The sequence below is a fragment of the Crotalus tigris genome, unplaced genomic scaffold (assembly GCF_016545835.1).
Source record: "Crotalus tigris isolate CLP2741 ecotype Arizona unplaced genomic scaffold, ASM1654583v1 scf7180000024350.909852, whole genome shotgun sequence".
Lineage (NCBI taxonomy): Eukaryota > Metazoa > Chordata > Lepidosauria > Squamata > Viperidae > Crotalus > Crotalus tigris.
Window position 1 is genome coordinate 356,548 of NW_024100519.1, and position 17,112 is coordinate 373,659.

General features: G+C 45.1%; 1 protein-coding gene across 2 annotated transcripts; it reads left to right on the forward strand.

The window, feature by feature from the left end:
- Window positions 1-136: 136 nt before the first annotated feature.
- On the forward strand, window positions 137-16,980 carry LOC120300743. Of its 2 annotated transcripts, none has more exons than XM_039327140.1 (7): window positions 137-2,094; window positions 11,811-12,026; window positions 12,826-12,916; window positions 13,106-13,218; window positions 14,011-14,084; window positions 14,427-14,574; window positions 15,547-16,980. In XM_039327140.1, exons 1-7 carry the CDS (start codon window positions 2,057-2,059, stop codon window positions 16,346-16,348), a joined length of 1,482 nt encoding a protein of 493 aa, XP_039183074.1. In that variant the 5' UTR covers window positions 137-2,056; the 3' UTR covers window positions 16,349-16,980. The 2 variants fall into 2 exon arrangements, with proteins under 2 accessions (XP_039183074.1, XP_039183075.1); XM_039327141.1 differs by lacking the exon at window positions 137-2,094 and adding an exon at window positions 9,917-10,062.
- Window positions 16,981-17,112: the final 132 nt, after the last annotated feature.

Genomic DNA, 17,112 nt, shown 5'->3' on the forward strand with positions numbered 1-17,112 from the left:
TCTACACAGTAATGGCATCCTTCTTGTTGGACATTCTACCATACAAGGAAACTTGTCTTAGTCTATGATGGCAAAATAAATAAATAAATAAATAAATAAATCAGGAGAGATCTGGGACCACTTTTCCATCTCCAATTTTATTTTTTTAAAAAAACACCAGCTTTCTGAGCTGCCGTTCACTTCAGCATCGGTGAATGCTACATCTCGCATAAGCTGGCACTGTCAGAAAAGATGTTCTGCTTGATGGAAAGCTCTGGAGGACTTCAAAGCTTGCACTTTGTTTCATCTCTCCTTGGCTAAACAAAGATCTGTCACTCCGGTCTGGATGTTGGACTTTGACGTCAGTGGGGTGTTTTTAAGATTTGAGATAAGGAGTGGGACAGAAGGAACTTGCAACGGGGACTTGGCTTACAATAGGAACCCCAAAACGAGTTACTGGCTGTTGAAAAGAGCCACAAGCAGTTGTCCTGTACGTTGTGATCCTGTGATCCCGTTTTCAAGTCAGCAAAGTTTCCCTAATGCCGGGCAGCCCAGTCTGGGACCAGCAAGCAGGGACCTTGTCTGAAACAGGCTTTCTTGCTTGAGCAAGGGGTTGGACTAGAAGACTTCCAAGGTCCTTTCCTTGCTATTCTGTTATTTTGACCTCCTAGGGAGACAGCGGAAGGTGTGGTTGCAGCCAAAATTATTTTGCCTTCCCCTTGGGTTCCTCCGACCGACCAGACTCTCGTTTCATTCTGCGTAATTACAGGTTCTTAAATGCTTCAACAAACCCAAATCCCCCCCCCCTTTAACCCTAGAGACCAAGACAAGAAGCTTAGTTATGGAGTTTCAAAAGCAAGGTCACTGCTCTGCTATTTATTGCATTTTTCTTCGGGGAGAACAAACACCCAGCAACCGAGCCCGAGGCATAATTCAGGACTCAGAAAAACAGACCTCTGTGGAAAGCTCCCGGCATTTTTCTCAAAAAGGTAACTTGAGAAGCTGAAGAAAAAAATAAGTATCCTTGGCTTTGCCTAGCATAAATTCTCTTAAGGATGATCATTACCAGACCAGGCTGACCGAACCACCCACTAAGAACAGGGCAGCAAGTCCAGGCAGTATTCTTAAGCAGGAATAGAGAATAGAGCTGGAAGGGACCTTGGAGGTCTTCTAGTCCAGCCCCCTGCTCAAGTAGGAGAACCTACACCATCTCAGACAAGTGATTGTCTAGCGCCTCTTCTTAAAAATCTCCAGTGATGGAGATGCCTGGCTGAGGAATTCTGGGAGTTGAAGTCCACAAGTCATAAAGGGGCCAAGTTTGAAGACCCCCTGATCTAGAGGGGTCAACTAGATGGCCTTGAGAATCGTCTAACCTCAAGCCCAATGCTTCGTCTTCTCCTATTTTGGTGACAGCCTGGTGAGTTTCGCACAGGCTACCAAAAAGGTCCTCTTCCCCATCTTGAGTGTTGCTAATTTCCTTTATTTATTTTTTTTTTAAAAAAGACACACATCCGGAATTGGGAGACACTTGGAGTGTCACCATGGAAACAGTTACCCATTAACAGTAAAGAGAGACTTGATCAGCAAAATAGAGGCTGGGCAGAGAGAGGGATACCCAGGAAACTGGAAGGCAAGGTGGTTGCGCTTAACAAAACATCGTCCGACCCACAATCCTTTTGACGAACATCACCTCCGCGGTTCGCCCTGCGGATTTAAGCCGATGCCCTTGCCCAGACAACTTTTCCTCCCAGTCGCAAAGTTCCCAAGAACGCTGGTTTTGTAACAAACGAACTGGGGCTGAACAGGAACTTTGCAAAGTTTTCTCCCGAGACTGTGCGCAAGAGTGAAACCGTGATTGTGGCTTTACCCAGATGTCTTCTCTGCAAACATTTTTTTTGCTCTGTCATTTGATGACTTGTTTGCCGCTTAATTATACAGGGCAGTTGAGAAATTAAGAAAATTGCAAAGAGGTTCATCGTGCGGGCGGGAAAAAAACGAACGAACAGGGTTTCCCGTGAGGCCCACCGGAGTGTGACCTTGTGGTCTCTCTCTCGCTCTCTTTTTTTTTTTTTTTTTGATGCCTTTTGTGTATAATCATAGTAGCACGAATGCCCGGTGAGTAAGACAGAATCCATTGCTCTGTCCTTTTTCTGCTGTTATGAGCTAGGAAATATTTCTCCCTCCAGGCGTTTCTCCGTTCTGTCCTTCCTTGTAATCGCTCTTGCGTCACTGAAACTGAGCAAACAAGTTGTGCAATCTCTTCCTCCCTTCCACACTTGCTTACCAAAACTCGGAGAAAAAAAATATCTCCCTTTGATCCCGTCTTTCAGCGTTCCTGAAGCAAGAAATGAAAGTTTCAGGTTTAATTGTGTGGGGTTTTTTTTTCTTTCTTGGATAAAAACACAGCTGGTTTTCTGGAACCAGATAACCTTTCGCCCCAGTGAAATCCACTAAGGTTGTTGTTGTTGTTGTTGTTGTTGTTGTTCTTCTTCTTCTTCTTCTTCTTCTTCTTCTTCTTCTTCTTCTTCTTCTTCTTCTTCTTCTTCTTCTTCTTCTTCTTCTTCTTCTTCTTCTTCTTCTTCTTCTTCTTCTTCTTCTTCTTCTTCTTCTTCTTCTTCTTCTTCTTCTTCTTCTTCTTCTTCTTCTTCTTCTTCTTCTTCTTCTTCTTCTTCTTCTTCTTCTTCTTCTTCTTCTTCTTCCTCCTCCTCCTCCTCCTCCTCCTCCTCCTCCTCCTCCTGTGTTTCTGCTGACAGCATTTCCTCCCTGCTCTCTTGAAAAAGTCATATCTAAGCATGATCTTATTTCCCCCACCCACCCCTGCTTACAAAACTGGATGGACTAATAAAGGACGTCAGCGGCCCCTCAGCTGATGTTTACAACTTTAAAAAGTTGGGCTAACTGCAAAGACAGCGTGAAGCACAACACACAGTCACAAAGCACTAAGAGGAAGACAGGTAAAATGACATCTCTTTTGAGCTGTGTTCGAGTCCTGCTGGCTTCAGAGAAATGTCTTGTTATTTGGCTTTGAGAAAGATGTTGGATGGAGAGCTGAGAAGGAAGGGAAGGCAGAGTGGGCGGATCGAAACAGAACCGCCCAGCCCAGGGTTTGTAACCAGGAAGGATCCCAGTTTGATGTTTCAGATAGGAGAACGGGAGGAGGAAAACCCGGATTGCGCATCTAAGGGACTCCAAACGCTTCCTCAAGCCAGTTTCGGGCTGCTTGGATGGGAGAGTCTTAGCCAATCATGTTGGCTCAATGCTTGGAGCGAACCCAGGATCGTCTCCTTGCCAGGAAGTCGAAGAGGAGCAAAAAAAATAAATTAAATTTTTACTTTGGTGCAATCTTGTTCAATTAAAACAGATAAGAAGGAGACAGCGGAACTCATTGCCACGAGAGGCGGAGATAGCTACTAAAAGGCTTTAAAAAGGGGGAATGGCAGAGCAATTCTGCAGAAATGGAAGCTCTTTAGGAGACAGGGGTGCAGCCTAAGGGCTTTAAAAGCAAGGGACGCAATGAAAAGCTTGCAACATCTGTGCTGTTGTTTTGCACCACTCTTCACTGTTGCAGCTCCTGAGTCAGGCAGCCAGTTTTAGGAGGATGCGTAATCTGTGCATTGTCAACAACGAATACGACAGCCATCAAGCCTCACCCCACCCCCCCATCAGTGCAGGAATCTGGATCAAACCTTCCTGAAAAGGTGATTATCTACTTTAAATTTACTGGCTTTAAATACAGCCAGTAGGAAGCACCTCGCCACCCCCCCATCCCCGAAGTGTTTTTTTTTACTATTTAGTGATATTTTGTTTTGCCCTCAAGATTTAGTTGGAACCTGTCTTCTGGTAATAGGATAATTAGAAGTAGTCCTTGACTTACAACGGTTCATTCAGTGACCATTTGAAGTTACGACATTTTTAAAAAAGGGACTTACGGCTGTGTTTCACGCTTACGGCCGTCGCAGTTTCCCCACGGTCCCGTGGATCAAAATTCGGATGCTTGGCAATTGACTCATATTTATGGATTTGAAAAATGCCACCATAATATGTTTTTTTTCAAGCTAAACCTATCCTTTCTCCCCCGATCCTCTCCCCCAGACTATTTCCTATCCCTCAAATCGTCTTCCTTGGTCTCCTCTGAATCTGCTCCAGGGCACCGATCCAAATATTTACTTGATATATAAAATAATAAATAAGTTATCCCCTAATGCACAAGTGGGAATCCCACTCCCTGCAGAAAGGATGACTTTGGCTAACAGTTGCTGGACGTGGTTTCTGCGGTCCTTTCATTCCTTGCTTGGGGTGCCAAGACATGTGGTCCTTCGCGCTAGCCCTGTTAAGTTTTATTTGCTCAGTTTTTATGCCTCCGGTTTTTCCTGCTCCAAGTGACTCTTTGAACAAACGTGCATCGGAGTTTGTGTGGATCCTTCCACAAGGTTTTTCTTGTATCTGCGTCACAGCAGGCAGCCTCTGGATCTGGGCTGTTGGAATGAGCTTCCCGAACGTTGAATTAGCCCTCCTACATAATAATAATTAAAGGTTGCCATTGACTTGGGCAACCTGTCCCTACTTCCCTCCTAGATAGCTGGGCTTCTTGACTGTGGTGAAAGAGTTGTTTACAGAGGGCAGGTGGATTTGTAGGTGGACCACAAAGCCTGGGCGGTGATTTAATGAAGTGACCATGTCATAACTGAAAGTCCCAGGAGATATTGCCTGATTGCAGATTTAGCTGAATTGCGAGATCAAATCATAAGGGTCGGGGGAAATGCATCATTTTTGCTTTTATCCAAGTTAGAATGTACACAGCCACATAGCGTAAAAGAGTATCATAACATATTTTCTTTGGACACAATTAGAAAGTAACCCTAATACTGAAATTTCCTCGACATAGTTCACATTGGATAATATGGAGCACCACCTGGTGTCCAGGTTCATATTAACAGAATAAGAGAATAACAGAGTTGGAAGGGACCTTGGAGGTCTTCTAGTCCAACCCCCTGCTCAGACAGGAAATCCCATACCATTTCAGACAAATGGCTGTCCAGTCTCTTCTTAAAAACTTCCAGTGATGGAGCATTCACAACTTCTGGAGGCAAGTTGTTCCACTGGTTAATTGTTCTCACTGTCAGGAAATTTCTCCTTAGTTCTAGGTTGTTTCTCTCTTTGGTTAGTTTCCATCCGTTGCTTCTTGTCCTGGCCTTTGGTGCTTTGGAGAATAGGTTGACCCCTCTTCTTTGAGGCAGCTCCTCAGATGTTGGAACACTGCTAATTTGGTCTGTTTTTTTAATTAAATTTACAAAAAAATTCTAAATTAATTAAAGCCCAAGAATTTGAGTTTGGCCTCAATGACTAGATGACTCCATACATATACATATATTTAAAGAAAAGAAAAGAAAATCTTAGTAAAGGGTCAGATTACCTTAATTTCCGCAACCACAAATTTCACTGGCAACTATGTCTTTTTTTTTTTTCTTCTGAAGTCAGATGGAACCTAAATGGAAGAAGCAACTATTAAGCATTCAGCCTTCACAGCATGATTTTCTAAGCATCCATTCTCAGGCTATTTTGTGTGTGTGTGTTTTTTAACACTTATAAACAAATGATCTTCATAGGGAACTTAAACAACACATGTTTGATTTCCCCACGAGACGATTACAGATGAAGTGGGTCAAGTTAACAGTTGACCATCATGAAGATTAAAGATATACAGACTTGGACCTTCTCCACATGACATAAATTATTTCAGCTTTGCAACCGTGGTCTGGCAAAGCAGAACAAAGGACACCGCAAAGGTGGCCACGATGACAGTGATGGTCTGCATGGGGCCGGTATTGAAAACTGATTTTGAGCAATGCAGATTTCTTGATCGGAAATCAAGAAGATGCTAAAAGAAAGAGGGGGGGGGAAAGATCTCAGTGATGAATCTGTAGATCAAGGACATGATGAACAGCTCTGACTGGTGAATACTCAAAGACATCAGCAAGCCATTGATGGTGGAGGTCTTGAGGATGGAGTAGAATAGCAGATCTTGGCAAAAGAAGAAAGTTCAAACACCCATTAGGAGTTTCTTCAAGGAGAACAAGAAGAATGGAAGCTGAGGAGGATCAGAAGAGGTCGATACCAGATAGAAGATTGCTGAGCACAAATGCTTGGATACAGAGAGGAATTGTCCCAAAGGTTGATGGGTGCCCAAATCAAGAAAGATCACCATCAAGAGGGTTGATAGAGGAGAACTGAGATGTTTCTATCCTTTTCATAACCCCTTCCCTAGCCTTATGTTCATTCACATGCTCTTCATCTTCTCCTTCCACTGGTCAATCCTTGTGTCACCTACATTTTGAGGTCACCCCCTTGTACCTCAATTTCCACTGTCATCTCCCAATGTTTTAGTACTCTAATTCCTTCAGGGACTTACTACTTTCTTGCGTCCCCTTCTTTGTCCATCTTGGCCTGTTCCATAGTCACCAGTTCCCTTCTGCATTCTGCCACATGCTTCTGAAGGTACATCTGGGAGGATCAGTTCATTGGTTACTCTGGAGGATGCTGAAATCACTGTGTCAATTGTGGTCCGCTATTTACCGATACCTGTTTCATTCAGTGTCAGGTGGGATGCCTGACAAGGCTAAGGTGTTTGGAAGATGCTCTGAGATCAGTCATAGCAAAGACAGGACAGCCGCACAGCCAGATCAAGGTGCAGAACTCCAATCAGCCACATTCTTCGCAGCTTCCTTAGCCAAACCTGGTGGGTTGAGATCGTAAACTCAGTTTTACGCTTTCCGGATGATTCTGCCCGGCTTCCTCCAGTCCTTGCATCGGTCTCGTGGCACTGGATAAGCCAACGAGTGGGACACGCTGGCACGGTTCCCTTGGGAAGAGCTGCTGAAAAGGACACCAAATAGAAAGAAGGTAGGAATTGTCCAGGATTGTGGACAGCCCCTCAAGACAGTTATCATGTCACCCCAATCCTTCTCTTCATTGGGCTAGACATAGCTGGTTCCCTTAACCATTCATCATGCAGTTTAGCTTCTAAACCCCTTGTCGTCTTTGTGGCTTTGCTCTGTGCACTTTCTAAGGATTTCTTTTCCTTGTCAAAACAAAAAGTGGATTTGCACAAAAGTTTCAATATTCATTAGCTGCTGCAGGTGCCTGGACCGATTTCACCAATCCAGCCTAACTAGGCGCAGAGGAGGGTGATAATGTGTGAATGCAAGTGTGTGTGTGTTGATGTTTGTGTGTTTCATCACCTGCCGGGGGCTACAGTTCAGAAACACCTCACAAACTCACAACTCGGTAGTAACACTGTGGTGAAGCGACACAGAACTGTAAATTGAAACCCTATGAGTCTAAGAACATTGGTGTTTGAATAAATTCCGACTTAGTTCTGTTGTTCTGTTCTCTATTCAGAGCCACGAGGACTAGAATCTTACTTTTTCAAAGCATGTGGAAATCATTGGGAAAACACCCGCCCTTCTGCATCTTACTCAACCCTCAATATTTTCAAGTGAGAATGAATTGATTTTGCTGGACTGGGTAGATGCTGGCCTGGCTCAAAATAAAGTGCCTTCCAGCACTCCCATCTTTTCTTTCTTAATTCTGTCCTTTCTCCCAAACCATGAGGACTAGAATCTCTGCTTGTTTGGAGATAGCAGCAGCAGAGCCCTAGCTTAGTGGGAAAGCACACTGTTCGGGTGTAAAAATAAAATAAAATCCCAGCCCCAATGGCAGCGTCTCCAAGTAAGGTCTGCAAAAAGAGCGATGAAGCCAAAGCTGGCATCTGTCTACCCTCATCGAAAGATGCCAAGATGGTTCACTCAGCATGGAGCCCCCTTCGGCGCACACAGACCCACAAAACACACAAACACCTTACCTGCCTGACCGAGGAGGACCGGTCTGCTTTTTCGGCTTGGTGGCCTGCTTCTGATACGCCATCCACCCACTCACCAGCTCATGGATGATCATCAGATACAGGAGGAAGATGAGGACAGCCGGGTCCATCTGTGGCACCTCAGAGCCCACTTCATCGGGCCTGGGGGTCATGGATGCTGGCAGGCCAGAGAAGGACGACCTTTGCTAGCAATTTCTCCTTTCTGCACCCAAATCAAGCCCCCAGAAATTCTGATCCTGGCCAGCTGCAAAACCAGCGAGCAGACTCGTGGGGTAGGAAGCCATGGCTCGCTTGTTCAGCTCACTTTCAGACTGCAACCTGCCTCCATCCTTCTCCAGTGGCGTCTGATGCATTTATGCTTTTTGCAGGAACGCGCGCCCATGAGACAAAGGCTTTTCCGCTCTTCCAGCGAGATTTCTCTCTGGAGGAAGCAAGAACTGCAGGATGCAGAAACACATAGAGAAAGAGAGAGAAATCCTTTTTTTGCAAAATGGACACAGCTTCCCCCCCCCCACCTCCATGGAGAAAAATAAAATATAGCTAGAATAATATATCTCACTTGGTTGCTACGAAGAGACTGCCGGCGTGAATATTTTCAATTTCTCTTCCTTGATTGACATGTAGACCTCTCCTCCCTGCGGATTTAACCCATATTCAATCGACATGCTCTTGAAATACCTTGACATTTTTTAAAGCCTAGGTCCACTGCAGGGAGGGAGATGCTAACTCAGGCTGAAGACTCACCTTAGCCAGCCCAAAACAAGCTCAACCTGGTTTCCAATCATGAATTGTTCCTGTTTCTGTTGCTGGAGATCAAAGGGGTGGTGGTGGGGGGTGACACTGGAGGCTAAAATAAAGGAAGAACTGAAAAAAGGGGAGACGGGATACCAGTGTTCTACTATTTGAGGGGCTGCCACAAAGAAGAGGGGGTCCACCTCTTCTCCAAAGCACCTGAAGGCAGGATAAGAAGCAACAGATGGAAACTGATCAAAAGGAGAGATTCAACCTAGAAATAAGGAGACATTTCCTGACAGTGAGGACAATTAACCCATGGAACAGCTTGCCTCCAGAAGTTGTGGGTGCTCCATCCCGGGAGGTTCTTAAGACGAGATTGGACAACCATTTGTCTGACATGTTGTAGGGTTTCCTGTCTGAGCAGGGGGTTGGACTAGAAGACCTCCAAGGACCCTTCCAACTTTGTTATTCTGTTCTGTTCAAGTGACAGTCTTCATGGCAAAGAATGGGAAAATAAAACGAAATTTTACCAAATCCTTTTTTTTTTTCTTTTGAGTTAAAAAGTTGGCTTAAGTTTGACTCTTCGTTTGTTTTATGGAAACAACATTTAGAACATAGAGCGATAAAACTAAAAGGGATCTCAGAGGTCTACTAGTCCAACCCTCTGCTCAAACCAGGAGACCTTCGGATTTTGCTTTGAAGTTTTCTTGCCTTAGTATGCTGAATTCAAGGAAAGTGAACTGGTTACAAAATAAATCCATTTGCAGGGTTTGCCCAAAACATTAGAGTCAGTCTGAGTTTATCTAACCACCCCCAAGAATAAAGAAGAATGAAATAATAAATTCAATTCAATTTAAGAATGAAATAAAATACCTAGCCAGAAAGAAATCAATGACAAACACTTCTGCCTTCCAACTTAGCAAGCAATATGGATGTCTTCATGACCTCATCAGATGCCAGGTTGATGTAAAAGGTAATCTATTCATCCTCTAATAAATTAGGGAGCTTAAACCCCCCCCCCAGTTTCTTATTTCTTGCTTATTTTTTTAAAGGAGCGTTCTATAAACAAAGCTAAGGCGGATCATTTCACACGTACCAGAGTGCCTGTCAAAATAAATCCCTATTTCCTTATATGTTGACTGCTTCCTTACCTGTTTGGGACTGCCTTTCTTCTCTGTTTAAAAATACCAATCTAAAAAAGAACCCAGTAGGATGCTTGAATGATGCATCGTTAGAAAACCTGAATAGATGCAAAAAAGCGAAGAGAGGACCAGCCAGGATGGTAGAATCCTGTTTCCATAGCAACAGAGGCAGTTGCTGAGATCCAGAGACAGCTTCACCTTATATCCCATCTTTGGATCTTGAACGCCCAACCCTTTTTACCCATGGCCCTATTTTACCCAAGATTTTTGCTCTTGTTGTTGAGTATCTCCTTGTGCCTCTGCTGTGATACCAGCAACAAATCTAAAGTAAGTCCATCCGACATATCCCTGCTTCAGATCCTCACAAAAACTCTGTTCATCTTGGGCATGGAGATTCGTTTTACGATGTTCCTCTCTTTGTCTTATGGATAGGTTTGGGGTGTCTTTTCAAGATACGACAGGAAAGGATTTGATTATAGGAGCAAGTGGTTTCAGGTCCACCTTTAAGATCAGGAATGGTCATTTCACCTCTATTTTAAGTGAGCGGATTGGGTTGCGGTTAGAGTACTGTCAATCTGGCCACTGACGTTTAGTCAACTTACAATGGTTTGAAAATCCTGGTTTAGCCCAAAGTGGGAAACTAGCTTTTTTTTGTTTTAAATCCAATTTATACGGAATCCTTATGTTGGGGAGCAGTGAAGCAGAGCCATTCAATTTGAGATACCACCAAGGAAAGGAAGTCCCTTGGCAGATGGGCTCAGGAGCCAACACACAATTTCACAAAACCTTTCCAGGTCAGGTTTAACTCTACAAAAGCAGCAGCAACAGGATTAAGGAAGTCCAGGAGAAATGCTTAGGGCTGGGGGCGATCTCTGTCTTACTCAGCTTTGGATCAAGATTGTAACTGCCCAGAGGATGGAAATTAATTCTGCCTCTTTGTCCTCGTCAAGTTTTCAAGGACAGGCAAGATAGAGCAAGCCACGATACTTGCCCGATTCTGATGAACAATGCAGTTTACCCCATCTAGATTAGCAAAACTCTGGTTTTGCTTCCTTGTTGGTGATAAGAGTAGTATATTCAGCTACAACCAAGATTTATTTGAGAGGGAGATGAAGGGGAAACCATGGAAGAACTGCTCATTCAGCCCATCTTGGCTTGGTAGCCCCCAAAACTTTACCGCCATGTAACACATCAAAGGTTTTATGGGCCAAGGAGTGAAATGCCAATTGTTTCAAAAAGTTCTTTTTTTTTTCTGGTGGTAGGAGAAGGAATTGTTCCCCTACTTTCTTTTTCTCCAAGACCTGCTGTTCTTCTCCATTCTCAAGACCTCAGTCATCAACAAACTTGCTGAAGTGTTTGAGTGTTCACCAGCCAGAGCTGTCCATCATGTCCTTGATCTACAGACTCATCACTGAGTCTTTTGTTTCTTTCTTCTGGCATCTCCTTGACTTCCTATCTAGAGAGCTACTCTACATTACCAAAAGTCAGTTTTCAAGGAAAGGTGATAAATCCCAACGCCCTACAGACAATCACTGTCATCGTTGCCAGTTGTCACTTTTGCTGGGTTCTTCATGATCTGCTTTGCCAGATCATGGTTGCAATGGCAAAATAGTTCTAGGTGTCATGAGGAGAAGGTCCAAGTCTATCTTTAATCTTCAGGGTGGTCAATTGTTGACTTGGCTTCTTGTCATGGGGAAATCGAACAGGTGTTGCTCAAGTTCTCTGTGGAGATCATTTGTTTCTAAGTCATAGAAGGTCTATTGGTGAAGAGACAAAACAGCCTGAGAACTTATGCTTAGCAAATCATTCTGTGAAGGCCAAGTCAAAATCCCCATTGCTTAACTGTTGCTTCTTCCGTGTACCTTCGGAAAAAAAAAGTCAGATTTCAAGGTAATCTGGGGGTAGAAGGAATTGGTCCCCTAGAGCGACCCCCACTAACCTTCATCACCAGTTTCCAAGCTTTTGCTCCAACTAAGGAGCACTGCTTCAGATGAAGTACGTCGGAATGAGAAGAGCCATTAAAATCTTAACTTGGTTCCTTCCTTCCTTCCTTCCTTCCTCACTTGTGTCCGCAGGCCCATGGGAAACAAGGCACGGCAGAAAAGTCCATCCAAGATTGCCCTGATGAAGGACAAGAAACCCACCGCCGTGGAGCCCAACTCAGCCCAGTTCATTAAGCAGCCTCGACATAAGAAGAGAAAGCGTAGCAAGAAAAAGAGGAGTAGAATCCAACGCACGCATCTTACTGTGCACGGCAGGAGCTGTTCCATTCATAGTCTTGACTCCAAAGGGTAAGGCTGACCTTTGCAAGGGAGACCAGAACCTTGAGTAGCTCCAACTGACTTTGGAAAAACGAGCAGAAGACTATCTCCCCCTCTTCTCCTAAGCCTGACCGAAGGCTTTATATAGGGACTCTCATGTTGGCTGCGGTCAACTCTCCCCACCTTGAAGGAGCTTCTGGCTGTTGAAGGGCCTTCAAATGTTATTTTGTTCAGTCTCATCATTGTGAGGATTAACTTGAGGCTCGTCGGGAGGATAATAATGTTGTGTTCTCCTGAGGGGAGGATCCAAACTTCAAAACTAAAATGCTCAACCCAGTATTTAGCTACTCAGGAGCTTGTTGAGCCTAACAATGAGATGCATTTAATGGTCCCTGACCAGTTTATAACAGAAATAAAACCACAAGAAGCTTCTAGCGTCTATAATTCCCCAGTTCTTCCTTGTTGTTGTGTATTATTTGGCATGCTGGCTGAGGAATTCTGGGAGTTGGAGCCCACAAGACATAAAAGGGCCAAGCTTGAAGACCCCTGGTTCGGTTGATCACTAGGAACAATCTTCTCCCTTGCAGTCTGAAATGTCTAATCTACCCAGGTACTTCCAGCTTCCTATTAAGGCCCAGCAGTGGACTTAAATAGATCTGGACTCTAAGCCACTGGGGGACATTCTGCTGAAGTTGGAGGCTTCCTAAAGTTCTGGAGATCTTTGAAGGGCATGCTTTGCAAAATGCATGGCTGAACTTCGGACAACAAGGTGGTGATTTTGGTTTGAGTAAACATGACATTTGTGAAATGTTGTGTGTGTCTCATCCAGGTTGGCACCAGAAAGCCAAGACAGCACCACCAAGTTGTGTTGCAGTAGCAATGAGGACACTGGAAACGCATCTTCGGAGACAGACAACTTGGTGAGTGGGAGAAGAACCTGGATAACGCGTTGCTATTTCGGTATCCTTTTAAGCAAACCTTGCTTAGTATGAGGTGAAACTAGTATTCAATTCCCAGGTAACCATGGTTATTGAAGAATATTGAAGCAGAGGTAGATCATATAGCACTCATGTACCATTCTTCTGTTTTTTTATTTTTTCAAAATGCAGGGAGAGATCCAGAATGCCAAACTGGAGACTGAAAAGAAAAAAACACCCAGGAAAGGGAGAACGGAGCAATCAGAAAAACCTAAAGATGTTAGCAACAGCAGAGAAAACAAAAGGTAATATAAAGTCTAACAAAAGCTAGCCATCTGCTTGTTGAATTACTTTGATAGCCAATCTGTATACTTAAAATGCCCAGCTAGGTGGCAGTAGCTACCAAATTTTTGAGAAAGAAAGAAAGAGAGAGAGAGAGAGAGAGAGAGAGAGAGAGGGAGGGAGAGAAAGAAAGAAAGAAAGATGGAAGTAAGGATGGGAGGGAAGGAGGGAGGAAGGGAGAATGAATTGAAGGAGGGAGGGTGGAGGAAGGAAGGAAGGAAGGAAAGAAGGAAAGAAAGGAGAGAAGGAAAGAAGGAGAGATTAAAGGAAGAAAGGAAGGTTGGATGGAAGGAAGGAATGAGAGAAGGGAGGGAGCAAGGGAAGGAGAGAGAGAATGGAAAGAAGGAATTATAGATAGATGATAGAATGGAGAGAAAGGAATGGATAGAAACATAGATAGATAACACAAACAGATATGGGTGATCATTAAGAAACCCCATTTTTTAAACTTGGTTTTTATAGGCAATGAAGGACAGCTAGTTTAATGTTGGCAAAATAATAATAATAATAAATTATTAGGCCTTTTAAGAAAATGTGTCGGTTAGAGAGAGGTGTTTCCAAACTCCTCTTGGCTTTTATAATTATGTAAGCTGTCTAGATAGTGGCAATCAACAGAAATGTGATAGGAAGGGTCCGCCGGTCCATCACGAAGAAGCAACCCAGCACGACACAAGCTGGGAGGATTGTGTATTAAGTAGAGGGGACGACTGATTTGGAAAGCAATTGTGTTCTTTGCCTTCTGTCTTCCCGCGCAGAAAAATAAAATACCCCAACGTTGTGGAGAAGAGGAAATATCAGACCGTCTCTGAATTCCAGTTTGTGTACCCAGGTAAATCAAACGAAACCATGTCTTAGACAGCCTTGCATTCCTTCCCTCTCAAAAGAATCCTTCTTGGAGGCCTCCAAATTCATTTGCCATCCCAGAACGTTCCTTTATTTCTCCCGTTGGCTGTAGTTCTGCAGACATTCCCCCTTACGTAGCTAAACCAGGCTGGCTGAGATCAACCAGAGCGGTGGACAAATTGAAGGATGAAGGCAGAAGAGTACCATTGGGCCTTCTCCCAGCGAAGGGCGGGAAGGGATCAGATCGGTCAGGAGGAGATTTAGGAAAGCCAAAACATCGGATGACAATGGCCCAATCCTGCCGATTTCTTTTCTCCTTGCTTCTCAGGAAAACCGAATTTCCACTCCCCCCCAGAAAATACAAAGCAGAATTTGCGCTCCATCTACCAGGGAAAGGTCGATCCGAAGCCGCAAAGGTCAACTCAGCTGTCGGTCTGGATGCCTCGCTGTCAGTGGGACACACGCAAATCCCAAAGGTATCTGCTCCTATAGCCCTGGGTCACCGGGGTTTTGTCTGATCGTGGCCCTTAAACTTGAGAACGTGAGAAGCGTACCTGCTATTTCTTCTCCTCTCCAGCATAGCCAGGACCTGCCTCCATCAAACACGACTGCCTAGATCAGAGTTTCTGAACCGGGGCATTTTTTAAGACACGTAGACCTCCCAAAGTTGCTTTTTTTCAGGAGGCAACTGGACTTTGTTTTTCCTTCGAAGACGTTTCACTTCTCATCCAAGGAGCTTCTTCAGCTCTGACTGGATGGTGGGGAATGGAAGGATTTATACTCCTTGCAGACCGCTGGTCCTTTGCCTTCTTTTGGAGGGTCTTTGAAGCCATTTGGAGGTTTATTGTGACACATTAGGACACAGATAAACCTCCAAGTGGCCTCAACGACTCTCTGAGCTTGGTGATCTTCTTGCAGATGTTTCATGACCCAGCTAGGGAACATCATCAGTGTTAGAAGGGAAGGTTTGTGGAGAGGAGGAGGAGGGGGACTGTGGGGTCCTTGGTGCTCTCTGAGCTTGGTGATCTTCTTGCAGATGTTTCATGACCCAGCTAGGGAACATCATCAGTGTTAGAAGGGAACAAGGTTTGTGGAGATGAGGAGGAGGGGGACTGTGGGGTCCTTGGTGCTCTCTGAGCTTGGTTGCAGACATTTCATTACCCAACTAGGTAACATCATCAATGCTGAAAGGGAGTGGGGTTATTGCAGTCCTTTCTAGCACTGATGATGTTACCTAATTGGGTAACAAAACATCGGCAAGTAAATAACTAAGCTCAGAGAGTATGAGGGACCCCATAGTCCTCCTCATTTCCATAAACCCTCAACCTGATTCATTCCTTTTACCCTGGTGACTTCAACAAGCAGATGACCCCGAATCCCATCTCCATCTAGGATGGCTACCCGCTTCTTGTTTTGCCATCATTCCTTCGCCCCTCTTTCACCCCCAGGGGAAATGCCACCGCAGATGCCAACTGCCCGGTCGGCAGTGACTTCCTGAGAAGGAACCCCCCTCAAGCCCTCCGAAGCCTGACCTACAAGATCAACAAGCTGATCCTGGTGAACGACAACGACCACGCGCCGGCTAGAAACACCCCGTCCATCCCGACCGTCAACTCTTACTTCCCTCACTTGCAGCATCACCCCGTCTCTGAAAAAGCCGGGCCCTTAACCGAAGCTTTCCAGAGGTCAAAGCGCTGTTCGGCAAAGAGAGACGACCGGGTTGAGCAGCAGCCAGCCACGGAGGCTTGGAGCAAACTCAGAGGCTTCCCTGCTCCTTTGAGGAACTCTCCCAGGTTGAGGCCCGTGTCGGCAAAGGAGCACCACGAGAAACCAACGGATCCAATGTTGGCCAGGAAAAGAATCCCAAATGAGAAGCTTGTTGGGAAAGAAAGGGGAGACGCCAAGAGGCCAGGGGTGGATACGGACCGTATCCCTCAAATTAAGAGCGCCATCGTCATCCCCACCGTCAGCCAGTATCTTTCCGGCGAAAACCTAAACACGAAAGGCCTTCCCTTGGGGTGGAAAACCGCCACGCAGTTTCTGGCCGAGAAAAAAATGCCCGAGGGGATTCCGATAGACGGTTCCCAGGGGGAATTGGGATCCAGTTCCTTTGCAGCAGCCTCGGGCACCAGCCCCAAAGACGAAACATGCCCTACGGGCGCCGGCGAGCCGGATCAAGCCGAGCAAGCGAGAGACGTCAATGTTGGGGATGCCGGAGACCTTGAACAGGGACTCAACGAAACGGAATGAAAAAAAAAAAAAGAGGGGAAAAAAAGGAAAGTTTATTCCACGGTGCTCTTTTCAAGGGGAAAGAACTGATCTGAGTTTTTTTTTTCTTCCCGGGTAAATGGAATGCATGCTGGGGGGAAAGGCTACCTTCCCAAGGGCATCCAGCGGGCGAGCGGAAGGCTCCCGTTTGAAAAAAATACCTTCCCTATGGAGTTTTAAAACTGGAGTTTCCCCAGCTCTGGAAATGTGCTTGATTGGAGAAGATTGTAGCAGAGGATATTGGGTTGCTAAAAAAAAGAGAGAAGAAAATGGGGAAAAAAGAAGCTATTGCTGATAATAGCTCCTTTTGCTGGAAATGTAAGGCTCTGGGGGGAACTTTAGGCATCTCCCTGCAAATGTCTCAGTGTCTCTTCGGTCTTGGTTTGGAGACGTGGCTCATTAAAGCTTTCAACAACCTGAAACCGACCTAGTTTCTACTTGATTTTGCAAAGTTTGGAAGCCTTTCTTTGTCCTTATTGCTAACATCATCCGGTAAAGACAGAAGCGTCTAAAGAAAACGAATGTGGTTTCTCTCTGGCACTGCCAGCTTGGGGGTGCCCAGCAAGGCTTCCTAACTGATCCCCAGTTTGGAGGGGTGTGTGTGTGTGTGTGTGAGAGAGAGAGAAGGTGCAATCTGTAACAGAATGAGCTGGAAGGGACCTTGGAGGTCTGCTAGTCCAGCCCCGTGCTCAATCAGGCGATCCCTACACATTTCAGACAAGTGGTTGTCCAGTCTCTTCTTAAAA

Coding starts and splice junctions, on each gene's coding strand:
- LOC120300743 (XM_039327140.1), top strand. CDS start 2,057: ATGCCTTTTGTGTATAATCATAGTAGCACGAATGCCCG. Junction 2,095..11,810: donor CATAGTAGCACGAATGCCCG/GTGAGTAAGACA, acceptor TTGTGTCCGCAG/GCCCATGGGAAACAAGGCAC. Junction 12,917..13,105: donor CTTCGGAGACAGACAACTTG/GTGAGTGGGAGA, acceptor TTCAAAATGCAG/GGAGAGATCCAGAATGCCAA.